Source organism: Botrytis sinoallii, assembly GCF_014898435.1.
Source record: "Botrytis sinoallii strain Bc 23 chromosome Unknown BSIN_038, whole genome shotgun sequence".
Classification (NCBI taxonomy): Eukaryota; Fungi; Ascomycota; class Leotiomycetes; order Helotiales; family Sclerotiniaceae; genus Botrytis; species Botrytis sinoallii.
In genome coordinates, this window is record NW_024066065.1 from 179,502 (window position 1) to 204,750 (window position 25,249).

Below are 25,249 nucleotides of genomic sequence, written 5' to 3' on the forward strand. Positions count from 1 at the left end.
GGAAGCGATACGTAGGTATGGAGTGTAAACGAGAAGTGAGGTATAATGTTATATGTATGTATGGATATATTTATTTCTTCTTGACTGCGCTTGGTTGGTTGAGATATACCTACCTATTTTACACCCCGTTTCTATTTTTGATATTTTTCCATTCTCCCAATCTAATACAATCAAATCTAGGTTTATTTTGTTTTCTGCCCAACCATTCATCTACTTCACTCTTCATCTCTCATCTCTCATCTCTCGCTAATCCCCAATTCTCCACCCCCACCCCTAACATCTCGCCGCCCACTCCCGATACCAATCCAAACACTCCCTATTCGCCACACTCGCACTAATCTTCACGTCCATGCCGCACAAAATCTGTTTCACCGCCACCTCGACCTTCTTCCCATTCGTCGTCACAGGGATTTCAAAACACTCTTCGATAATCCCGGGTACATGTCTTGCGCTCAATTCCTTCCTCACCACCTTCCTAATGCCTTCTTTCAACTCCTCATTAAATGTATAACCCGGAGACATCTTCACGAAAAGAACGACCGTCTCATCGTCATCAGTGGGACGTCGTCGTCCTATACAGAGCGCGTCTTCGATTTCGGCGTGGAAGTGTTTGAGAAGGATGTTGTAGATTTCAGCCGAGCCGAAGCGGACACCGGATGGCTTGAGGATGCCGTCTGAGCGACCCAACATGTAGATTCCTCCTGTTGTGGGGGAGAATTTGATGAAATCGCCATGATGCCATACACCAGGGAAGGTTTCGAAATAGGATTCGAAGTATTTTTTATCGCCTGCAGATGGGCTTGAAGAGGTTTCTGAACCGTGGGAGGTGGAGGGAGAGAAAAATGTAGTGGGTTGACTGGGGAATGGTTTGGTGCAAACTAAGTCTCCTGGTTCGCCGGCTGGGACGGGAGATCCGGAGGGAGAATAGGCGGTTATGGACATACCGAGGGCGCGGACTTGGATTTCGCCTGTGTAAACGGGGGAGAGAGGGGACGGGGCACCGAAGAGGGAGATAATATCTGTACCACCTGTTATGGAACCGAGATTTATGGTTGGGGGAAAGGCGTTGTAGATGTATTTGAAAGTTGAAGGAGCTAATGGTGAGCCAGTAGAGTAAATTGCGCGGAGGGTGGAGAGATTGATGTTTTGTTTCAAGGGGAGAATGTTATTTTGTTCGAGAATGGAGAGGTACTTCGCGCTGGTTCCAAAGTGGGTGATTCCTAATTCCTGGATGAGAAGAGGCATGGAGAGATTTGAATGCGGTTTGAAAGGTGATCCATCGTAGAGAACTATGGTGGTTCCGGAAGCTAAGCCGGATACGAGCCAATGCCACATCATCCAAGTGCACGTTGTGAAGTAGAAAAGGCGATCACCAGGACGGATATCGCAGTGAAGGATGTGTTCTTTTTTATGTTGGATAAGAGTGCCCAGAGAAGAGTGAATGATGCATTTAGGTTTTCCGGTTGTCCCTGAAGAGTAGAGGATATACAGTGGAGTATCTGGTGGGAGTTGTGCAAATTCTAGTAGCGCATTTGGATCAGTAGCACTGGGGTTTGTAAGTAAGTATTTGGGAAGAATTGAAAGCGAAAGATGTTCACCTTTTCAAAAACTCATTGTAAGTCTCTGCTTTCCCATCCTTGATATCAAACCCTTCAATCTCAATTGGAAGATTCACAGTATCGAAAATAATCAACCGTTTAAGCCCCTTTAATTCCTTTACAATCTCACGTGTTTTAGTCAAACTTTCATGAAACCTTCCATTATATTCGACCCCATTGTCAGCAAAAAGTACGACCGGCTCAATCTGTACCAATCGATCCAATACAGCCGCAACCCCCGTATCAGGACTGACACCAGTCCATATTGCTCCTATAGATGCAGCAGCTAACATTGCCACAACGGTATTCGTATGATTTCCTACGAATCCAGCAACTCGGTCATGAGGTTTGACACCGAGCGTTCGTAAGGCATTGGTACATTTTCGAACTTGTTCTCTGAGTTCGGCCCATGAGACAGTATTGCGAGTGGATTCTGTGGCGGCGATGATAGCTGGAGAATCCGGGTCAATAGTAAGATTAGCGGGGTAAAGGAGGTTTTCGGCAAAGTTGAGGAGAGATCCTTGAAAGAAGTTGGGTCGAGGAAACATTGGGGCATCATTGTCAACAACCTATTATTGTTATTAGTCTTGCAAGAATGTGTAGAGTTCCTCTGTGAGAATGATTTTATTGTTTGTGAGCCGACCTGATATCAAAGTACATAGAACTACTACGCCACAAATCAATCACTCTCTCAATTATCTCATAAATATCCCTCGATCACAGCCCAAACGACACTTTAAGAGAGAAGACATGATCGGCCCTGTCGACCTCCCGTCTCCCTACCCGGCATCTACCTCAATATCCTAACCCAAGGAATCGTACCCGTCACATGACAACACAAAAACCAGCTCCCTACGTACCTTATCAAAACCCCTCTCCGCCCTAATTCCCGTGAGCCACCAAGTCTCCTCCCAAAATTCCGCTATATTTTCAATAGACCATTCATACAAATCATCATAACTGTCCAAATTCAAGTTATATTTCTTGTTAACAATCTCTTTAAACTCGTGCATGCGCGTGGAAGTGGGATCCGAATGACGCCAAAGCTCTGTAGCTAACGATTCGGATCCATTGGGAGGAATTTGTGAACCCATAGTTGTGATTTGATGAATTGGTAGTATACGAGTCAACTTTAGGAAAGAGGAGTGTACTGCAAGTGGATAATTTGGAAGGGATGAAGAAAGGGGAAGCGATTCTCAACAGATTTTTGCGATGTGGGGGATGTGGGGGATTCAAGGGGGAGTCCGGCGGTGAATTCCAAACTCGTAGAAGTATTTGGTGAAGACAATTCAAGTAAGTTTGCTTGTTTTTTGCAAGAGAAAAGAGGTGGAAATTGAAGGAATTGAGAAATTTCAATGCATATCTTGACATGAGACTATTTACATATTGTAGGTACATGTACATCTCAGTGACCTCCAACAATAGAGATGCGGAAAGGTTCCGAGCGGATTGTTACGGAACCTGTGGATGTCCTCAGGCACCATTCCGAGGTTAGCCATATGAACTGGAACTGGCGGGTGTAGAACGGATGATAATTTTGAGACACCTTGACTGACGGACATCTTCACTCAGGTCCGTGTTCTTTTTTCCAATATCAAATACTCAAGGCACTTACCTGCATATCTGTACTTGGGGTTCTTACAACAACTTGGTCATCATACTTGTATACCCTAGTGCCTATACGGTATGTATATATATATACATACACACTTCAGATTTTATGTATTGGTTGATGTTCACCCTGGGTAGGAAAAGAGTCAACAACGGGAACACGACCCAAAGTCACCACTAGGTACGTACCGAACGAAACCCCTCCATCACCGGTAGCAACGGGGAAAAGAAAAGGCATTTTAGAGCTTAGAACCCGCCTGCTCCCGCATAGTAAATTAATGTGGTATCGATCGATGAACTTATATAATATTCGATTTCTAGACCTTTCAAAAAACCACTAAATCGAAAGCTGCTAGTAATAGTATCAAATTTAAGCTCAGGAACTTCTTCATGCTATTAACATGCATTATGATTATACTTGTGATGCACGCAGTACTCCGTAGACCCAGGTATTGGATGGTTTTTGCATTGGGAGGGTACACTGTAATTTTGAAAGCTTATGGTCAGCCGTTTCTCGGGAGAGAGGGGTACTCCTTGAATCAGCAAAGCAAGTGAAGCCGACCCAAGGGATCTAACGTCTGAAGAATTTATACTTTTAGAGAACATTTGACTGGTGCTTTCTCGAGCAAGATTTTGTTCAAGGGCGATGCTGGGAACGTTTGAAGAGTATGCATCAAAGTGATATCATAGTCTTAAGATCTGGGCATGTTTTCATCTGGACAAAAGATGATAATAAAAGTATAAAAGTTGCATTGTCACGATTCACGATCGCATTTCTTGAGAGGAGGGCTCGTGATGTTCCACTTAAACACTCTATTTGGGATTGCATGGAGAGTTGAGATAAGTGAGGGGTTGAGATACGCGTAGGTTGACATATGGCATGGGTGCATCGTGGCAGCGAACTGAGCGAAGGAACGATAAAAAGCCATTTTGAAGAACAAACGTCAAACGTATCATGACGCGTGCGATACGCTCTATGCACTTCTACGCTTATACGCTTATAGGGAGCGGGAGAAGAACCTGCGGTACTGCTGTTTGATGTGGTACACACCGACTAGGTCAGGGGTAAAGGAGTGTCAAGCGATAGTTTTGAAGTGTGTTAGCAAGTCAGCCCAAATGAAAGAAGTGGGAAGTAGCATCGAGGTACCGGTACGCATTCAAAAAATAAAGAGAAATCGATGATTTCATTCTCTTCATACTAATCTGGTAGCTTTAAATGAAGTAATATGCAATTCAAGACTTTGCCCTACAACAGCAGCCCTGGAGCATCGAGAATCGAGAATCGAGAAATCAAGACTAGATGGAGGCTAGAGTCCATAGTGATTAGTTTGCACAAAAGTACAACTCGGATACCAAGAGGAAACTCAGAATCTACCTAGGTAAATACCTGCCTAGGTGAGCTGCATAACTTGCACAAAAGTCAAGCTTCTCATTGGTTCCGTCGCAGTTTCTAACAGCCCTACCAGTCAATCAGAAAAATGGAAAAGCCGAACGGATCCAGATAACCACTCTTTTTGGTGTTTGGGACCAATCACATAAGGTTATCTAACGCTTCCAGCCATTTCAATCCTGGACAAGAAAAAAAAAAAGGAAATTAGATATATCGGGATTTGAAAAAGACCGCAAACTGCGTGAACTGAGTCTAAAGGCGGCGAGTGAATTTGAGGTTTTTACACCGGTGAATGTGTATGTAATCAACGACGAGTATACCGGACAATGCACAAATTTGCCCTCATGAAATCTTCCCAAGGCAAACGATCTCGGTAAAGCGGCAAGTCAAGCAGAGGTAAGGATAATCCGCAAACCGACGGATGCACCGGACGATTAGCTTCTTGTTGTTAGAATAATTCGATCCTTCCGTCGCTCATCGATGCTCATCGCCGCTCATTCTCCGAAAGTATTCTTCATATTCATAAAGTCTAGATTAATAGATTAATACGGAGCCACAAGCCGCTTTGATCATCGTTCATTAGAAGATTTTCAAAGACTCTCTCGGGCACCACCAACTTATCACATAATTAGTAGATTTAACCCATGTTGAACCTCATTTACCTCGAGTAACCTAAAAATCCATATCTCTTCTCCTTTATTTCACATTTCCTCTCTTCTTCCCATTTCTTGCGAATTGTGATCCCCCGTTACATCGAAACCTTGTGAAGTTCTTCTTATCCAAAAGGGAACTAACTGCCTTGTTGATTGTCAATCTTACTTATCATCATCATAATAAGACAGCATAAGCCAGACTATATTGGTGTGTTTCTGTTTCTACGAAGCATCGATTGAGAGAAGTCCTACTCGAGTAGCACTTTCGAAACTATAATTGAGTGTTTGGGAGTGTCTGGAGCGTCTACAGTAACTTCTTCAACGATAGCTTCGGATCCAGCCACATCTCGTCCCTCTTTCCCTGGCGAGAACCTCTCACCGCGGTGACCAATTAGCCAGCCTTAAATCTCCCACATAGGAGGAGAGAAGGAACGAAGAGCGAAGAGCGATCAACGCAGAACGCAGAACGCAGAACGCAGAACGCAGAACGCAGAACGCAGAACGCAGAACGCAGAACGAAGAACGAAGAACCAAGAACGATCAAACGGTGTTTTACTTTCTCGTCGCAAACTTAGTCTCAATCCTCTCACCCACCATTTTACCACTAGAAGGATTGCTTCCATTCTATTTCTTGCAAAGCATCAACAAAAAAGTATTTCACAACTCACACCGATTTAATATTGCAACAACATACGAATACACACTACACGGCCAATCCTAACTCACCAAAGCATAAAATTCCATCCTTGGTATGTCTACTTTTTCCTCAATCTCCTTCAATCATCGATTTAATCTCGATTGCCTTAAAACTCGATGCCCAATTTAAACCCCATCGTGCCCTGGGCACAAAAACGTCTGCACTTCTTATGATATACTTATACTACTTCGAAGTCTTCGTTGTCTTCTTCCATCGTTCTCCCCTGTCAATCCTCTCGAAAACAGATATCAAGTGCTTCGCCCCACAGCTCTTCTCCCTGCATTATAAATTGTCCACGTTACTGATATTAAATCCTCATCCTAGAACTCCGTCGTTAGTTAATCTGCCAACCACCTTCGTCATAGCCCACAGACTACGAATACCCCTTATTGATCAACGATATCTATCCCTCTATATCCCTCCGAGTCAATTATCTCACAAGCCAATAAACACAGGTCTCCAGTTCTTTGGAGAAACATCGACATACGACTTTCATTCAGTCTACGCTTCCATCCCCAACGCTATATACTCTAATCTGCTCTGAGCAGGGTTTTTGATTCATGAACACGATGCCTCAAAGACTTCCTCGAAATCCGTTCGCTAGTTCCATCACGCCTGCGGCTATTACACCGCAATCCGACAAACCTACAGCACGTAGGCCGTCGACCTCAAAGGGTAACAGATTGACCAATTTCTTCACCTCTTCACCAAAGAGCAAGGAACAACAATCTGCTCAGGCGGCCCTTCTTTCTGCTGTTGCCGCACAACAACAGCGACTTCTGGACAATCCGTCGCCCAGTCCAGCATCTTTATCTCTTCCCACAATTTCTCTCTCCACTGCAAAGGCTGGTGAGGTAAACATGGACGAACCACCTACGACACTTTTCCAACCACCTTCCGTCGCAGAGGCAAAGTTACAAGCAAGAAGAGATGCACAATTTGGTCCGTTGAACCACCCAAGTCATAAATATGTCAGCCAGCATCATGGAGTCCTCGAAGATCCAGTCGAGGATGAGCCACCGTACTATTATCTTCTTACTACATACATAAGTTACTTGGTCTTGATCATATTTGGACATGTTCGGGATTTCTTTGGAAAAAGATTCAAGCCCGAAGCCTACCGACATCTTACTGCTGCCAATGGTTACGCTGCCCTCAACAGTGATTTTGATAATTTCTATGTTCGCAGATTGAAGTTGCGTATCGATGATTGTTTCGCTCGTCCAATTACTGGAGTTCCTGGTAGATACATTACCCTTATTGACCGAAAGACTGATGATTTCAACAAGAACTATCAATATACCGGCACGTACACAGAAACTCTGAATTTGAGTTCTTATAACTATCTCGGATTTGCACAGTCAGAAGGACCATGCGCAGATGCAGTTGAAGAGACAATCAAGAAATACGGAATTAGCTCTGCAAGTCCTCGAGCAGATGCCGGTACTTCGGATTTGGCCTTGGAGGTCGAAGACAGAATTGCTAAGTTTGTTGGAAAACCAGCTGCAATGGTATTCTCAATGGGTTTCGCTACAAACGCAACTGCTTTCCCCGCTTTGGTTGGAAAGGGCTCACTCATTATTTCCGATGAATTGAATCACGCTTCTATCCGTATCGGTGCACGTCTTTCAAGAGCTATGATCATGTCCTTCAAGCACAATGATATGAACGATTTGGAAAGACTCCTCCGGGAAGTCATCTCTCAAGGTCAACCTAGAACTCATCGACCATGGAAGAAGATTTTGGTTGTAGTTGAAGGTTTATACTCCATGGAAGGTACAATGGTCAACTTACCAGGAGTCTTGGCTCTTAAGAAGAAGTACAAGTTCAATCTTTTCGTCGATGAGGCTCATTCTATTGGTGCTATGGGTCCTCACGGTCGTGGAGTATGCGATTACTTTGGAATTGATCCTGCCGAGATTGATATCCTCATGGGTACTCTGACTAAATCTTTCGGTGCTAACGGAGGTTATATTTCTGGTGAAAAACATATCATTGACAAATTGAGGCAAACAAACGCGGCAACCATGTATGGTGAATCACCTACCCCACCAGTCTTGATGCAAATTCTCAGCGCATTGAAAATCATCTCTGGAGAAATCGCTCCTGGTCAGGGTGAAGAGAGATTACAACGAATTGCATTCAACTCGAGATATCTCCGATTGGGATTGAAGCGCCTCGGTTTTATCGTTTACGGTCATGATGATTCTCCAATTATCCCAATCGTTTTGTATAACCCCGCCAAAATGCCTGCTTTCTCCCATGAAATGCTTCGAAGAAAGATTTCCGTCGTCATTGTCGGTTATCCCGCCACGCCACTTATCTCTTCCCGTGCCCGCTTCTGTGTTTCCGCGGCCCACAACAAGGATGATATGGATCGTATCTTGGCTGCTTGCGACGAAGTTGGAGACGTACTTCAGCTCAAGTTCTCCACTGGTGTAGCCGGTGGTGCAGAACATCTACCTGATGGTGTTACACCTGAAATGGAAAAGGAATGGCAAAGAGCAAACGGTCTTCAAGGAGTTGTTAAGCCCCCACGCTGGTCGTTGAGAGAAGTCATCGCCAATGGTGTAGCAGATGTCAAGGAACCTTTGCGTTGATGGGTTTTATCCCACTTTATGAATCACTTATGTACATTACGTTCTTGTCCGGTGCTTTTTTTTTCTGTTGATTCATTTGGCGCGGCATATCGTTAAGATACCCCTTGCCATGCCTTTTTGATTTTTTTCTATTCATTTATACATTTTTCCTCTTCTCTTCTATGATTTGGTTTTTTTCAAATGACCAGTTTTTTATGAGGACCATTTTTGGTGGATGATTGATTTGATTCCACTGATTGATGGTATTGGGGGAGTGGGAATAACAAAAACACTCGTTAAGGCGTCTAGAGAAGGACAATGATTTGTCACAGATACAAATTCAAATACAGATACAGATCTGCATTGGGGTTTGTGTTTTGCGGTTGCAAGCTGTGGATGGATGGGATGAACGAGAGCAAAGTGGTCGGAAAGCGATTACTTAATATTAATAATTAGATGATTGATGAATAGGCATGGGTGAAATGGATTGGGGTGTATATGATTGGGATGGATGCAAGGTATGGCATGGTGATGGTGATGGAGGGAAGATGAGAAGATGGAAGAAAGAAATGGAGTAGATAGATGAAGAGAAAAGACGAAGAAAGAGAATTGAATTAATGATTGCAGAATTGCCGATATTTATTTTTACGACTATCATGCTTCACTTTTTTTGGGGCTGTGAGGTCAAAATGAATTGACTAATAAATTGACAAGTGATCTTCGGGTTTGATCGACACTAAAACGATCGATCGTCAGGGGAATAATTACTTTTCTTGAATATTTAATGCCAAAAGCCGTTTCCGATGGTGAAGTCAAAATCGATATTCATGTCGATAATGGGAATTTTGGAATTTGTTTTGTATTTGAATTTTATGTGGCCTGAAAAAATGGGCAAAATTTAAGGAGAGGGCCTCGGAATTCAGGTGAAGAGAGGAAAAAAGTCTATGTCGTCATTATTTTTTTGGATGGGTGTTGATGTGGTGGGTGCAGGTGTGATGAAATACGAAGAGAGAGGCTACATTGGGTTAGAGGGGAAGGAAGGAGGTGAGGGGAAGAGGGAAGGAGGGGAGAGAGGAGAGGGGAGTTTTTAGGTTAGGAACTCTCATTGGCTTGTTTGATTGGTTTATTACTCTGTATTATTGGGTTGGTGGTTTCTTTTCTTTATTATTATATATATACGAAGAGTTCTGTGATATTCTGATATCTTTTTTCTGTTTCTGTTTCTGTACTGGTAAGGTTGCTGGTGGGTTTGGAATTGGAATTGATAGCGTGAAGATTAAAGATTGAGAAATACTCTGTTATCCTGTCTCATCTCATCGCATCTCATCGCACTACAACATCTTCACATCTTCACATTTTCACCTTTTCACTCATATACATACACACAACAAACACCCTCTCCTCCTCTTCTCCCATCCGATCCAATCCAATTCAATCCAAACCTCATCAAAAAATGACACTCACACAAACCCTCCTCCACCTCACCAACTTCCGCTCTCCCTTCCTGCGCACGCTGGTCCCTGCCGTCGGCGCAGCTTATCTCCTGCAGGCCGCCGTCGCCATCCCGAGTATCGCGGCCCAGTCCGAACGCTTCTATGATTTGAGTGGCAGTTTGACCTATTTGAGTGTGACGGCCCTGTCGCTTTATTTGCCGACGGTGAGGGCGAGGGCGGCGGCGGGGGTGTTGGGGAAGGGGGGTGGGAGGTGAGTTTTTTTGGGGGTTTCTTTTGATTATTTTTTGTTTGGGGGTGGTTTTGTGTGTATGAGGGAGAAGTGAGGAGAGGAAATGGAGGGGTTAGGAATTGATGGAAAGAACAGTGGATTATTGAATTGAAAACTAATCTGATGTGACAATAGTGGCCGAAACTCCTAGAAGCATTTACCGGAACTGGAGGTGCCAATGCGTTGAATTGGAGACAAGTAGTTTTGAGTGCGGCGGTGGGGATTTGGGCTACGAGACGTATGTTATTCTTTGATTTCTATTTTGGGGGTTTTGGTTTCTCTGCTTTGCTCTATTTAGTAATTGTTGACTTTCTGGGTGGGTAGGTGGGTTGAGGTAATTTATGAGATGGGCATTACATGTAGAGATTTTTTTTTTTTGTTAGGAGTATGTTGTATTATGTCACGTTACTAACATTGTGAACATTAGTTGGTAGTTATCTCTTTAAGAGAATAATGGAGGACGGTCATGATTCTCGATGTGAGTTTGTTTTATACTGCGTTTCTTGATTATGATGTGTGAGAGACGTGAAATGGAGTCGGGTTTAATATCTCTCTCTCATGCATATATACACAAATCTCCGTTTTCTCCCTCCCTTGCTTCACAACTCCTTCAACCACCCATCTAACACCCTCCCAGTCGACGAAATCAAAAATCCCCTAATAAATTCTTTGGCGCCTTCTTCGCCCAAGCAACCTGGGTATCCCTTTGCTGTCTCCCCGTCCTCGCCCTCAACTCTCTCCCACACCCTCTTCTCTCCACCCTCCCCACCCTCATGCTAACCGATATTATCGGACTTCTCCTCTTCGCCGGCGGTCTCTCCTTTGAAATCGTCGCCGATCGCCAAAAATCCGCCTGGGTCGCCGCGAAGAAGAGAAAAGAGCATGATGAGGATTTCCTAACCAGTGGTCTGTGGAGTAAAAGTAGACATCCAAATTATTTCGGAGAAGCCACGTTGTGGACTGGAATTGCGGTTTTGAGTGCGGGTGTGCTTACCGGGAGAGTAGGTCAGTTGGGGATGGGCACGAGTGGGTTTGGGAAGAGCGTTGGGAGTGGGTATTGCGGGAGTGAGTCCGGCTTTTGTGTGCTTTTTGTTGTTGAAGGTTAGTGGGGTACCGTTGAGTGAGGGGAAGGTATGTTGATCATTTCTTTTGTTGTTTGTTTTTGGTTGTGTGGTGTGGTGTTGTTGAATGTGATGTGCATATGGTGGAAAGGGAGACTGGGGGAGAAGATAAGGGGTCTTACCTGCTTGCTCAGGTGAAAGAACCTTTTGATGCGGGAAACGCATCTCTCTCCTTGCCTATCCTTTTAAAGTACAAGGGAAACGAGTCACGTCTTGGAATACTCGCCAGCGCAAGTACCACGCCTAGAGCTTCATTCAGGAGATTCTATCTCAGATAGAAAAGCCCCTCGATCCCATTCAGAGACTAGAAGCGCTACCATCTCAAATATCTGAAGTCCTCAATATGGTAGACTCAGAAAGAGCAAATTGATAAAGGAGAAGAAGATGAACCTTGCAAGAAAAGAGGAGAACAAGAAAGAAATGAATTGAAAAGCAAACTAACTCGCACCCCTTCCAAAAAATATAGTATGATAAGAAATACGGTCATCGAAAAGATTACAAGGAGTGGAAGGAGAATACTCCGAAGTTTATTCCGAAGTTTTAGGGGGTTATGATGGGGTTATGCTCTAGTATTCTATACTATGCCTGGAAACTTGATGGGTAGAGGGAAGGGGGTGGAGAGAAAAGGAGAGGAAGATAGGGAGATGGGGAATGGGATGGATGGGGTGGGAAGAGCTGAGGGGATATTGAATCGATGCTTGTAGTAGAGATGAAGATGAAGATGAAGATGGCGGAAGTTTGGAAGTAGATGTTGTGGAAAGTATGGTTTCTGTGACTAGGAAATGGAAGAGATGGAACTGAAAGGAGAAGGGAAGATTTATGCTTAGGTTTATATGATATTAATCCACTCACTTACTCACTCACTCACTCACTCACGCACTCACATCTCTATCAAAAAAAATAAGAACACCATCTCATATTATCCCATCCAATCAAGCCCTATCTAATGAAAACAAAACAAAAATGAAAAAAGTCAAACGCATCAAAGTGTATCAATCATATTTTCATTTTCATAATCATTCGTTAAAAGTATGCTTGCTTGCCTGCCTGCCTTCCACCCATCCATCTCCTTCCCTCTCTCATTTCAAACCGTCCTCCCCCTTCCCTAACACACATAAATAAATAGAAAAGAGCAATCAAATACAATCCATTGAGAAACACACGCAACCAAAGAGGAGGAACAAAAAAAAAGAGTAAAAGAAAAGGAAAACACAAGAAAATAAACCAACTAAGCCCATCCATACTTTCCATCCCTCCAGCGAGAAAATCTTGGGTATTTATCTATCTATCCATGCATATCCATGCCGGTAAACACGTAGTAGCTTTCTTCTAGACGAAGAAAGGGTGATGAATATGAGGTTTGTATGTATGTAGGTAAGATAACAAGAATGACCCAAGAATAGATAGAAGACACTTCCCACTCATCCCCACAGTGAGAGACCGAATCGATCAATCGAAAAGAAATTAATAAAGAACAGGAAGAAATGAAGAAATGCAACAGCGCTATATGAGGGAGTCGATGCTAGGTGCAAGCAAGTACAAGCGCAAATGTCATTATGTAGCAGCCGTAACGTCGTATTTTATTTCATCTGTCGTTCGTTTCGTCGGTTCATTTCATCATATTCGTAGAGAGTTGGATTTCTTTTTTTCTTCTTTCCGCTTTCTCTTTTCGTCTTCGTCTGCGATTCCTCTGTGCAATTTCGATTCTTTCAATCGACCGGCTCACATTGATAATTCAATCCTAGCGATAGGAAAAGAACTACCAACGTCTGCTAGGTCTCTCGCGTCTTCTATGATCATCCCAGATGATTTCTCTCTCGATGATTCGCTCATCGTCGTAGCCGCTATCTCTTTCTCTTCTTCGCTCTGCTCGCTCCCAATCATCGCGTTCTTTCTCACGACGTTCAATGCGAATGCGTTCACGTTCGATTTCACGGATGCGATCTTGTCTTTCGCGGCGGACGGTTTCGGAGAGGGCAACGAGTTCCTCGACATCTTGCTAGAGGGTTGTTAGTATGTTCTCCGAGGAATGTAAGAGTAAGGCAGGGAGAAAACTTACGTATCTGAGATATTGAAGAATGTAATAGAAGAATTCTGTTTCTTCGTAATCATAGCCAAGTTCCTCGATAGCCTCCTTAGCTACCAAGTCCTTGGTGATTTCAGTCCACAAATCACCCATTCTACTTTTTGGTGGACCACGAGGTAATGGGAAGCCAACTTGACGATCAGAGCTTTCCTCGATACGTTCGTATTCTCTTTCTCTCTCGTATGTTGGTCCACTGGCATGGCTTCGTGGTTTACGACTGCTAGAGTTAGAGATATCGATGTCAATAGTGGTTGACGATTCGCGTGGAGAAGGTGCAGCACTTTGACGCTCACGAATCTCGATATGCTCAGTTGTACGATTAGGTCCTTCTCGCTCACGTTCACGGATCTCAATTCTCTTCTCGACACGTTCAGGTTCTTCTCTCTTGTGCTCACGCTCAGGATTGAACTTGCTTCGTCGTACACCATTGTATCTCTGCCAAGTGATTTCTTGACTTCCACCCCCGACACCATCTAGTTGGATCCTCTCCGTTCCAGGAGGAACATCGATGATTGACCAATCTTTTGTGGCGCCGTTAAATGCTTCACCAATGACGGCTCTTTCTTGAACCTTGCGGGCATAGAAATCGGCTTCATCTTCATCCCGGATATCGAGATTTACTCTCTCCTTATCAGGACGAGCACTCAAACTTCTTCTTCTGCTGAGATCGATACGGGTATCTCTAACACGTAGCTTGTCACGCTCTTGCTCATATAAGATGGAATCATCATAATATTCTCTTCGTGGAGGAGGTGATTTAGGCTTTTCGCGACCACTGGTTTTGGTTTTTGTGATATCAACTTCAGTATTGTTACCGGAACGATAGATGTCGATTTCAGTCTTTTCGGTTTTTGGTGGTGCAGGGGTGTGGGCACGACGGGGAGGTGGGGGTGGACTTGGAGCTGGAGCTCTTTCGAAACCTTATTTATTAGTTAGTAAGGGTAAACTATAATTATCGTGGGAATGCTAGCTGAACTTACCGTGATCGATATGACGATGATGTGTAATAATTTCTCGGTGAATGGGTGGTGCTCGAATAATCTCTGGGGGTGGGGTTGGTGGGGGAGATGGTGATGGAGAAGGTTCTCTTTCTCTCTCTCTTTCAACAATTCGGGTGTGAATTCTCTCAACTTGTGGTGGTGGGGAAGGGGTTCTCTCTCTCTCTCTTTCACGCTCAATAATTCTCTCACGAATGCGAACTGGAGAAGGTGCTGGAGGAGATGGTGAACGCTCTCTGAATCTTTGTCTTGTCTCTATAACTCGTGCGCGAAGTTGTGGTGGGGGTGATGGAGATCTTGGAGTTTCCTTTTCTCTTTCAACAATTCTTGTTCGGATTCTCTCGGCTGGTGGAGAAGGCTCTCGTACTCCAACCTCACTTCTTACAATTCTCTCACGAAATCGTGGAGGAGAAGGAGATCTTGCTCGTCGCACAAGTGGTCCGTCATTGAATGTTTCTCTTTCGCGTTCTCTTACGACTATTTGACCTGGCTCTGATCGCGTGTAATCATCTCGTAAGAAATCCAATGAACGTCTTCGAGGTCTCTCTGGACCTCTTCTGGTACTGAAGTCAATAGTCTCTTCATGATCACGCTCTCTTACTCGAACTTGAGCTGGTGGTGGAGCTGTCCCTCGATAATAAGTATCACGCTCATCAAATTCCGTCACTCGAGACGGAGCGCCATGTCGAGACATGTTTGGTTGCTTGTCTTGTTGCTTGTATGGACGATATGCTTATTGAAAGCGTTTGTTTGTATTCGAAATGTTGTAGTATTTTAATGATGTCGGGAATATAATAACGTATGTGAGATATGAATCACTTATTAGGTATCTACCCACAGAGTAGATGGGTTACGTGTTTGGTAGATGTGAGACCGAATGAGCCAAGTGAGAGAAAAATCAAAAGAAGAAAAATGACGAGGCTGGAAGATGGACGGGTTTTGTATAATGGACAATGATGGTGGAGGAGGTGTTAGGTGGTGGTATTGACTGAAGGTAATAGAAATGAATAGATGGGATGACGAGCTACTGGAGGGGCTTGCGTCGGTTGGGCTGATTTGGGTATCTGGAATTGGCTCGTGAATAAAGTTGAAGAGGTGTGCAAGGTGTGTAAGGTGCGCAGGGTGTGTGGTGTGTAAGGTTTCGTAAATCCAATCCCAGTCGATTGCCCCGGTGCCCAGCTTGGATGGAGATGTTTTGCCGGTGAATGAATGAGATAAATGAGATAAATAAGATAAATAAGACTCCAAGAGTCAATCAGGTCTTGAATCAAGGTGGGGAGGTGAGCGGGAAAGAGATCTCGGGTGGGTTGAATTTTTTATGGAAAAAATGACTTTGAAGTGGGATTTTCCTCTTTTCCTCTTTTCCTTGACTTTCCTCGATTGTGGTGAGATCTAGAAGCGATAGAAAGCTGAAATTGTTGGTGGGGGATTCCGCATGTAATCCGTAATAAGAATTCCAATCAATCAATCAATCAATCAATCAACCTAGGTAGGTATTGAAGTTGTGAATACTTTGTTGTCACCGGTTGAAAAATGGAGAAGAAGATCATAGAAATATCCTCTCGTCTTTTCTCGTCTTTTCTTTTCTTTTCCTTCCTTTTTTCCTCTCTTGGTCCTTTGGACCTTTCTCTCTTTTCTTTCCTCTGCACTTCTTCTCAAATCTTCTTTTCCCGCAATAAGATGTGAAATATGAAATATCAAAACGGGTAGATTTCCTATCGCATTTGATTGGCTGGCAACGAATTCTTGGACTGGACGGGGTAAATAAAGATTCACACAATTGAAGAGAGATCAAGGTCCCGGTAGTGTTACTCGGTCCAATTCACGTCTGATGTAATGGTGCAGATATCCACACCAGGAATGGTTGATGCTTTGGAATTTGGAGTCAATTGAAGACGGAATGGATTGGATGGTTAAACACAACCACACGTCTAGGGTAAATGATTCGCGGACGGAAATGCGAAAAGAAATGGAAAGAAATTCGTATAAACTCGTGAGATTCGTGAGAACGTATGCAAAAACAAGATCGAGAATTAAAAAAGAGGTCGGTCAATGAGAAAGTATAATATGGATGAGGTAAGGTTGTTCCTTGAGCGGCGCGTACGATCGTTGGGTTGATGATGATTGTTTGAGCCCAAAGTTCCTGGTGCTTTCTGATACAATATAATTCGAGGCGGGAGCAGGGAGGGGGGAGGAGCAGGAGCAGGAGCAGGAGGAGGAGTAGTATGAAGAAGAAAAGCCAGGGAAAGAAAAGATCATGAAGTTAATAAAAAGACAGAAAGAAGGTTTGTAATAAGTCAGTCACATCGAGAGATAGTTGTATTCATCATGGTAATAAGTGTAAGCTTCAAGATGGGTCTGTTGGTCACTGACAGCGGCTCTACTTCCTGGCTATTAAGAGGGAGGTCGACTTGAAGGTCTAGTGAGCCGCCCTTGAAAGCGTCCTTCAACAACGTGCTTCCAATCTCCAATCCAGAAAAGATCCAAAATAGAAGAAATAGAAGATTATCATTTGTTCCAACTAAATTGTGGAATTTTGGATCGAGGGGTGCAAAAGCGCTGCGCTTGAAAACCGAATTAGGTGAACATAATTGCCGCCAACATCACATGTAATTGAAGATATCTCCTCTTTGGATGGTGGATAAATCCTACATGAACAGTGGCATCTTTCTTCTTGCATGAACATTCCTTCGTCAGTACCTAGTTCAGCAAAGGCGTTTCAGCTCATGCTTTGGTTGGTAGTGGAGAGAGAAAAGAGAGGCTGAGTTCCTCTTTAGACTCATGAACCATCTGTTGGTCTGGCGACCTGGGCACTCCCGCAGCGGACCATCCGTTGGACTCAGTACTGTACTGACTTGAGACTTGGAGTGGAGCACCAAAGGTTCAATTGTTGGTTACAGATGCCGCCAAGGTATGGTAAAAAGTCTCCTCTTTACATATATGAGCCACAAACCATAGCCTACTTGCAATTTCGCTCTATCGACAGCCATAGATGGGGAGTGTTGCCTTCTTCGCTGAGGATTCGGGTTGTAACTTGTATCCAACGGTAAGAATTTACTATCTACCTACCTAGGTACGACGAGTGAGAAACACTGGCTGACTGGTTCATTCATTGACTTTTGAGTCGTATGTCTCTTCTTCTCTCGTGCTCTGTTCTTGTGATACCAAAGTGTGATGTGATGTCGATGGATTCGAGTGGGGTCTAGAATTCAAATATACTTGGTTTCGTCGGTTGCTGACCATGAGAATGAGAAGGGATGAACGCTCTTTTCTTCAGATGAACGTCAAGAACAAGAATTTGTCTTGATTGTTTGAATTCTATTTCGGGGTTTCCTTTTGTCGAAATGAAACATTTACCCTCATGACTTGAATACTTTTTGTACCGTCGAAAGAAGTACTAGCTCAGAGGTTAGGTACTAGGTAGGTTCTTCATAAACTTTGAGGTTACGTCGACCGAGTAGGAGCACTTTGCTTGAACGTAATTTGGTGGGTTTGAGGTTCGCCAGCTAGATTGTGATAAATAGCTGGTACAGTAGTCAAGATACCTACAAACAGATTGACTTGTATGACAGAAGGTCAATAACGGATATTGGGGTATGTGAGGCTCCGTTAATATATCTGGAGCCTAGCGACAACTTGGCTTGCAGCAGTGAAGATGGACGGATCATGGTGAGGGTCCACTGTACTCAGGTGTTATATCTGTATTCAAAATTGATCAAAGAAATCCTCGATATGTTGAAAGCCCTTTCTTCTCGAATTAGAAGAGTAAAGGAGTGTTTAGATTCCAAATATCAATCAGGAAGGATATCGAAGAGCTTATAAAGAAGCCAAGATTGAAAGGTTATGTGATTGTCGAAACTTTAGCCTGCAAGTTATCTAGATGTCAACCTACCCTTTGAACTGACGGAACTCGAGATGTAAGTTTTTTTTTTCTGATAAAAGGGGATAAAAGGGGATAAAAGGGGAGTGCATAAGACACTCGAGTATAGACAAAAGTTATTGACGGTTTTTCTTTCTTGCTACAAAGTTCCTAGATATAGAAGTCACTGTATAAAGAAATCCATCCATCCAAGCTAAAGTAAGGTTAGGAACTAAGTGTTTTGACAAGTTAAACTACTTCCTAGTATCTATTACTATGATAGTCCGTTCAAAATATACCGAACCCACTTGTCAGAAGCATGGAGGGGTAAATCTATCATTGGAAGGTACAGCTATCAGACGTTTTCCGACTTTGTACCATAGATCTAATTGAATTTCAATCAAAGCTTGAACTATAGGAAGGTCCAGATTGATGTAACGAAGAGCTTATTAGCATTGTTAGATTCCTTGGAGATCGGACTGACGAGTATCGAGCGGGAGATATACTAACAGTCGCAGTTGTTGGAGTCGCATTGCAAGTACCCCGTCTCCAGTATGGTAGAACCTGAAATGAGAAACCCCCCATAAGGCTGCCCCTCGATTGTACGATGTGGAAGTTTGGACGGATGGACCGAGAGTCTTATGAGATGGTAGCAGGTACTCACTCACTTTGGCGATCAACTTGTCGAGGTAGATGGGCTGCTGTACGACAGGTTATGAGTATCAGACCTAGTATGTCCTACCCGCAAGATCAATGATGAATGTGGAATGAAAAGGGGTGAATGTTGAAATGAATCAATTTGGTAAGATAAATGTTGACACTCTTTCCATCTGTTCATCTTCCCAGGTTCTCATTCGGTAGGGAGACTAGAGGTTGGTAGATCAAGTGACTCTATCTACATCTTCAAGTTCAAGTTCAATTTCAATTTCAATTTCATCTCCATCTCCATCTCCATCTCCATCTCCCCTTCCCCTCCCCTCCCCCTCTCTAATCGATAAGAGTGTTCCTGCATTCGTTTGGTGGGGTTGATCTCTCAACCCAATCCCTAACCAGCAACGCGACCGTACTAGAAAAGGTTAATCGCTAGCTAGATGCCTACTAACTCCCTAGTAAATCCCCCCAAACTCCACTACAACTCCACAACTCTCTATGTCATCGACTCAGCTCTCTCAATAATTTTCCTTCATCTCAAATCTTTCTACCCCATTTTCCCCTTCTTCTCTTTCCTTCATATTGGTTCTTTTCTGGGGGGTTGGAAAATACATCATGTTCTTTTAATTGGTAACCTGTACTACAAAAACATACGGCTTCCCACCTACCGTATGGTCTCGCGGGTAATCGCATAAAATACCTACCAACTGTTTTGAAAAGCCTTTCAGTGCATTACACTTTTCATCAAATTCTCCGACACATTAGGGGCTCCCGCATTCACCATGGCACAGCAATCTCCATCGCCTGCTGATTCTCTCGCAGCCATTGCAACTCTCACGGATGAAATAACCCTTCAGCAAGTTTATCTAGTTTCCTTGAACGATTCCTCGGGAGATCAATCATCGCGCAGAGCAGAAATCGAGGCTGAGATTGCCATTCTGAAAAAAGAACTTTCCACCCTTCAAGCTTCCGCCTCCCACGCTCAAGCATCTTCTACTTCTCAGAATAACTCCTACATACGACCATCCGATATAGCTCGTTCGAAGATGAATAGCGCGGTCGGGCGAGGAAGCAATGCTGGCTATCAATGTTAGTCTTATCCTGATTCATTTCCTTTAGATGCGAGGCCACGGAACCCAGATTTACCTCGTTCCCTCATCCGCGTTCAAAGTTTCTTCTACTAGTGTTGAGAAATAGTTTCTGCATTTTGTTCATTCTTCTCCCCAGATCTAAACTCAAATTTGACGATCAAAATTAACTTGCCTGCAGTCAAAGAAGAAGGCGAGTCAATGGTATCATTATCCTCCACAGCTTCAACACCTGGTTCTGGAGCCTCGATGATTGGTTCTGGCTCACATCGAGCTGACCTCCCCACTCGAAAGCGTACTCTTAGCAAACATTTAGATACGGTTGTCCCTTTCGAAGAAATCAAATCTCGACGAACAACACCGAGTCCTTTTGCGACAGGTGTAACAACTCCTTCGGGAAGCTCAGGGTATGGGTTATAATGCAAATGGTGATGGATACTTTGACCTCACTATGCTTGTCCCTCATTTGATCATCAATCATCGATCTCATAGTTCCTTCGTCAATGGTAAACTGGAAGAGAATACATATGCTAATTTGTCCAAATATTAGGGATGATGATATAATAATGTTCGATCCCACCTTTACCGAACACCAGAAGCAGGAAGAACAAAAAATATCAATGGAGAGGCAAGATGCAGAGTTTGCTAGTAGCCTTGTAAACTCAAATAGCCCCGTCTCAAACACGCCGATCGCTAGCTCGAAGCCTTCCGCTTTCAATAGGCTGTTCGGAGGTCACTCAGGACGTCTCTCACAAGCTTCCACCTCTCGCGACATCCAAGCTGCCAAGTCCTCCGCGATGTCAAACACTTTCGACACTCATAATAACAGTTCCTCAAGTAGAAGTCTTCCGTGGAAAAGGGGTTCAAGTTCTAGTCTCAAGGCCGAACCACGAGCATTGCCTTATGTTCAACCTTCATCTTCAGGGTTCTTTGGCTGGGGTTCTGGTGGTACTACAATCAATGCCGAGCCACGAACATCGTCTTATGCTCAACCTTCACCTCCAGGTTTCGTTGGCTGGGGCTCTCGTGGTACTACAGGTATGCACCAAGAAATGTCTTTTACTGCTACGAACTCCAATCTTATGCCATTTCCAGAATCGACGATGCCTGGTACCTACATTGATGATGCGGCTAGTGATTCATCGCTTGAAATCATCGAACCTTCCGCTTTCAAGGATAATGGTCGTCAGAAAGCCACAACTTCGAGGACTACCAATTATTATGGTCAGCCAGGTCCAGTTTATTCATCAGAAACCCGTGCTTTGGGAGATACTGCTATTAGCCGTTCAAACACCAGCTTACAGGGTGTTTCTGCTTTACCTAACTGGGCAAAAAACTCTCCAAATGTAATGGAAAATCCAAGTGCAAATATCAGTGATACCTCGGCTTGGATGTCAGGAAATCATGCCCATGGAACGAATCATGAAAATCGAGTAGGAGAGCAGAATATTTATTCACCACTGTGGGAGAGGGATCAACCATTTAGTTCCTACAATGGATTGAACGCTGACTATAAAGATTTTCCCATGAATGGCACACCTTCTGCCATGGCTTACAATAGCACAGATCCTTCTGGTGCATACCCATTCGGTTACTCCAATTCCACAATGCCTCTGACTGTTCCAGGATCAATAACTGGAGGTATGCATTCTTCACATCCCAAAAACAGTATGCATGGGCCAGGCCCGGCTTTCAACATTGATTCTATGCCAGAACACGGCATGGGTTCAACTAATTTTAATTCCTTAGGAGGCACGCTTAGTAATAGGGGCAATCTTTTAGACGTTGAATCGAACCTTGGCTTCTTATCTCCCTCCTTCGCGTATACCCCTCAGATGACGGAACGAATGGAACACGTCATCAATGATCCTAGAAAAACTGAAAGAGAGATCAAAGACCTGTTGGAGAATATCAAAGCTGAGATTGAGATTCCGTTAGAGGACCGAGAGGGAACACCTGAAGGATTGAGATATCCGTTGGTTAGTTGAAGCCCGGCTCAATTAGACCTTTTGAAGATTTTTTGCTAACTTGTAATCAGTACGAGCACCAAAAAATTGCTTTAACATGGTTGAAACAAATGGAGGAGGGCAGTAACAAGGGGGGTATCTTAGCCGACGATATGGGTCTAGGCAAGACAATCAGTACTTTGTCACTCATTCTATCACGACCATCAACCGACCGTACGTGCAAGGTATGTTTTCTTTGACGATATGACATTACTGTCTTCTGATAGTATCTAGACTACACTTATAGTTGCGCCTGTTGCCCTTCTTCGCCAGTGGAATAGCGAAATAGTTTCGAAGACATTGCCGACGCATAAACCCAGTGTCTACATGGCTCATGGAAACAGCAAGAGATCTACTTGGGATGATCTCCGACAATATGATGTAGTCCTCACAACTTACGGGACTTTGGCTGCGGAGTATAATCGACTTATCAAATTCGAAGAAGAGAGCAGACAAAACGGTATCACGGATCCTGATCCAAAACAGATGGCCAAGGATTTCCCGCTTTTAGGCCCTAAGAGCAGATTCTATCGTGTGATTCTTGACGAAGCACAAAGCATCAAGAACAAAGCCACCAAATCAGCCGCTTCGGCCTGTAAACTAAGAGCGCTGACTAGGTTTTGCCTTACCGGCACACCGATGATGAACAACATTACCGAGCTTTATTCGTTGATTAAGTTTCTGCGCATTCGACCTTACAGCAACTGGTCTGCCTTTACAAAGGTATGTATATCCAGTATACCTTATCTATAGAGACTGTTTCGTTAACAATGATAGGATTTCGGCTGTCTCTCTAAAGGAGGTTCATCACACACAGAGGAATATCTCAGAAAGACCATGCAACGTCTGCAAGGTGTTCTGAAGGCCATTCTCCTCCGTCGGACGAAGCAATCTAAAATTGATGGAAAGCCGATTATCAACTTACCACCCAAGTATGAACATATTGATCATGTTGTTTTTAGCAAAGATGAGCAGGAATTTTATCAAGCTCTTAAGGATAAGACTCAACTTCAATTCAACAGGTACAGGAAGGCTGGAACTGTTGGGAAGAATTACTCGAATATCCTTGTCTTGCTACTTCGTCTTAGACAATGCTGTTGCCATCCGCATCTGATTATTGATCTTGAAGAAGCCGCAGCGGGCTCGGCAGAGCTCACAGAGGAACAGATGATTGATCGCGCATTGGCCCTGGAACCAGATGTTGTCTCAAGACTACTTGCTGCAGATGGAGGATTCGAAGTAAGTTGATTAGTATATATTTTGAAATATCTTTACTAACATCCCAAGTGTAACATCTGCTACGATGCAACTCCAAATCCCAGTATCATCATCCCTTGTGGACACGATAATTGTCACGATTGTTTGATGGCATTATCCGAGCAGGCCAAGCTGGCAGCGCGAGGCGACGATGATGGTGCCACGGCCCTCAAATGTCCAAGTTGTCGTGGAAAACTCGACATGGCGAATCTTATCGACTACAGAACTTTCAAGAAGACACATATGCCATCGCCAAAAGTCAAGGAGGAAGAGATTGTCGACGATGCCGTCGAAAGTAGTGATGACAGTAACAGCGACACCGAATCCGAATCCGACTCTGATACCATATCTGAGGATGTTGACGAGAATGGAAATTTAGACGGTTTCGTAGTCCCTGATGAGATCGAGGATGATGAGGCTGAGGCTGAGCAAGGTGACGATGAAATTAATTTAGCATCGAAGGTTCCTAAATCTAAGTCAAAGTCAAAATCTAAGATAAAGGCGAAGAAAAACAAGGGCAAAGGGAGGGAGGTTGAAAAGCAGAAGCAACATCTTTCAATTGCCATGATGAAGAAAGAGGCTTCTAGATCTATTGCGGGTCATAAGAAGTACATGAGATATCTTCGAAAGAATTGGCAATCATCTGGAAAAGCCGATAAGTGCGTCGAACTGCTTGAGAAATTTCAAAACGAAGGTGAAAAGACAATTATCTTCAGTCAGTTTGTGACATTCCTCGATCTCCTCCAGGTGCCCATCGGAGAGAAGGGTTGGAAATGCGAGCGCTACGATGGAAGTCTCAATTCCAAACGTCGAGACGAGGCAATCAAGCGATTCCAGGACAAATCGGATTGCAATATCATGCTCATTTCTCTCAAGGCCGGTAATGCAGGACTCAACCTGACCGCAGCATCTCGAGTTATTATCCTCGACCCATTCTGGAATCCATTCATCGAGATGCAAGCAGTCGATCGTGCTTATCGCATTGGTCAGATGAAAATAGTTCAGGTTCATCGCATTTTAGTACAAGAAACAGTTGAAGATCGTATCATGCAGTTACAAGAACAGAAAAAGAGCTTGGTAGAGTCCGCACTTGACGAAGGTGCTATGAAGAGCGTAGGGAGACTTGACGAGAAGCAACTGGCTTTTCTTTTCGGTGTCTGAGACATTTGAACATGTTTTCCTTGACTCTCATACGTGCTCAATTGCTTTTTGAAATGGGTTGTATAATCATTATGAGGCGTTTTGGGGAACTCATGATTACGATTTGGCTGGTCCTATTTCTTTCTTTGCACACATTGGCATGACAAGCAGAATAAAACATGGCGAAATTTTGGGCTGGGTTTGAACGAAATGGTATGGGATGGGATAGATAGTCTTGTGCATTGCAAGGGGAAAAATATGGTCTGGAATTCTCTTTTTGTTTGCTCGCTTTCGTCGGATCTTGATACCCCATCACCATGGCGTTTTTTCACAGGGTCTGATGGATGAATTTACGATGTATTACGAGCGGTGGAAAATGAATTCAGCATGTTCTATTTTTCACATCATCTGTGATCTTTTTAGTTTCTTTAAGTTTGTTAGGGGAGTTGTCAATGAAGTGCGTAAAATTATTGAGGTTGGGATTGGGATTGGGATTGAAAATGTATATTAATATAATTAAAAACTAAAAGATAGAACTCTAAAAATCTGAAGATGAAGTACCAAATGAAGGAATGAGGAAAATGCATAGATGGCTGTTTTAAATTCTGCGGAGGAGCGGATGGAGAAAAGAAGAGAGATACGATACGATACAGTACAGTACGATACAGTACAATTCATACAAATAGTCACGCGCATACTACCGTGGTATGTCACAGCGATAATAAATATAATTAGATGACGTAGGGATTTCGTTCTCTTGTTGGCTCTCGTCTCGATTCGACGGGCCAAACCT

The 25,249-nt window shown here is 43.6% G+C and overlaps 5 protein-coding genes across 5 annotated transcripts; 3 read left to right on the forward strand and 2 right to left on the reverse strand.

Moving 5' to 3' along the window:
• Positions 1-190: 190 nt before the first annotated feature.
• On the reverse strand, positions 191-2,913 carry EAF02_011965 (uncharacterized protein). Its single transcript, XM_038908013.1, has 3 exons — positions 2,459-2,913; positions 1,599-2,167; positions 191-1,546 (listed from the first exon to the last, which is right to left on the reverse strand). The coding sequence occupies exons 1-3, from the start codon at positions 2,690-2,692 to the stop codon at positions 274-276; spliced, it is 2,076 nt and encodes a 691-aa protein (XP_038752188.1). The 5' UTR covers positions 2,693-2,913; the 3' UTR covers positions 191-273.
• Positions 2,914-6,518: 3,605 nt separating this feature from the next.
• Positions 6,519-8,549, forward strand: EAF02_011966 (uncharacterized protein; the record flags this gene model as incomplete). Its single annotated transcript, XM_038908014.1, has 1 exon — positions 6,519-8,549. One exon carries the CDS (start codon positions 6,519-6,521, stop codon positions 8,547-8,549), a length of 2,031 nt encoding a protein of 676 aa, XP_038752189.1.
• Positions 8,550-9,981: 1,432 nt separating this feature from the next.
• Positions 9,982-11,915, forward strand: EAF02_011967 (uncharacterized protein; the record flags this gene model as incomplete). The annotated part of the gene is made up of 6 exons (XM_038908015.1): positions 9,982-10,185; positions 10,386-10,488; positions 10,678-10,732; positions 10,888-11,251; positions 11,352-11,381; positions 11,838-11,915. The coding sequence occupies 6 exons, from the start codon at positions 9,982-9,984 to the stop codon at positions 11,913-11,915; spliced, it is 834 nt and encodes a 277-aa protein (XP_038752190.1).
• A 97-nt stretch (positions 11,916-12,012) lies between these two features.
• Positions 12,013-16,991, reverse strand: EAF02_011968 (uncharacterized protein). Its single transcript, XM_038908016.1, has 3 exons — positions 14,438-16,991; positions 13,431-14,377; positions 12,013-13,370 (listed from the first exon to the last, which is right to left on the reverse strand). Exons 1-3 carry the CDS (start codon positions 15,147-15,149, stop codon positions 13,131-13,133), a joined length of 1,899 nt encoding a protein of 632 aa, XP_038752191.1. The 5' UTR covers positions 15,150-16,991; the 3' UTR covers positions 12,013-13,130.
• Positions 16,992-19,747: 2,756 nt separating this feature from the next.
• EAF02_011969 (uncharacterized protein) lies at positions 19,748-24,477 on the forward strand (the record flags this gene model as incomplete). The annotated part of the gene is made up of 7 exons (XM_038908017.1): positions 19,748-20,054; positions 20,235-20,460; positions 20,604-22,032; positions 22,092-22,244; positions 22,294-22,782; positions 22,837-23,298; positions 23,347-24,477. The coding sequence occupies 7 exons, from the start codon at positions 19,748-19,750 to the stop codon at positions 24,475-24,477; spliced, it is 4,197 nt and encodes a 1,398-aa protein (XP_038752192.1).
• Between the last annotated feature and the right edge of the window lie 772 nt (positions 24,478-25,249).

Bases quoted from the DNA above. Each gene is read 5' to 3' on its own strand.
- EAF02_011965 (XM_038908013.1), bottom strand. From the start codon at position 2,692: ATGGGTTCACAAATTCCTCCCAATGGATCCGAATCGTTAGCTACAGAG. The intron at 2,168-2,458 runs GTACGTAGGGAG...TAACAATAATAG, and splicing joins CGGAGAGGGGTTTTGATAAG to GTTGTTGACAATGATGCCCC. The intron at 1,547-1,598 runs GTGAACATCTTT...TACAAACCCCAG, and splicing joins TACAATGAGTTTTTGAAAAG to TGCTACTGATCCAAATGCGC.
- EAF02_011968 (XM_038908016.1), bottom strand. From the start codon at position 15,149: ATGTCTCGACATGGCGCTCCGTCTCGAGTGACGGAATTTGATGAGCGT. The intron at 14,378-14,437 runs GTAAGTTCAGCT...CTAATAAATAAG, and splicing joins TCATCGTCATATCGATCACG to GTTTCGAAAGAGCTCCAGCT. The intron at 13,371-13,430 runs GTAAGTTTTCTC...ACAACCCTCTAG, and splicing joins TTCTTCAATATCTCAGATAC to CAAGATGTCGAGGAACTCGT.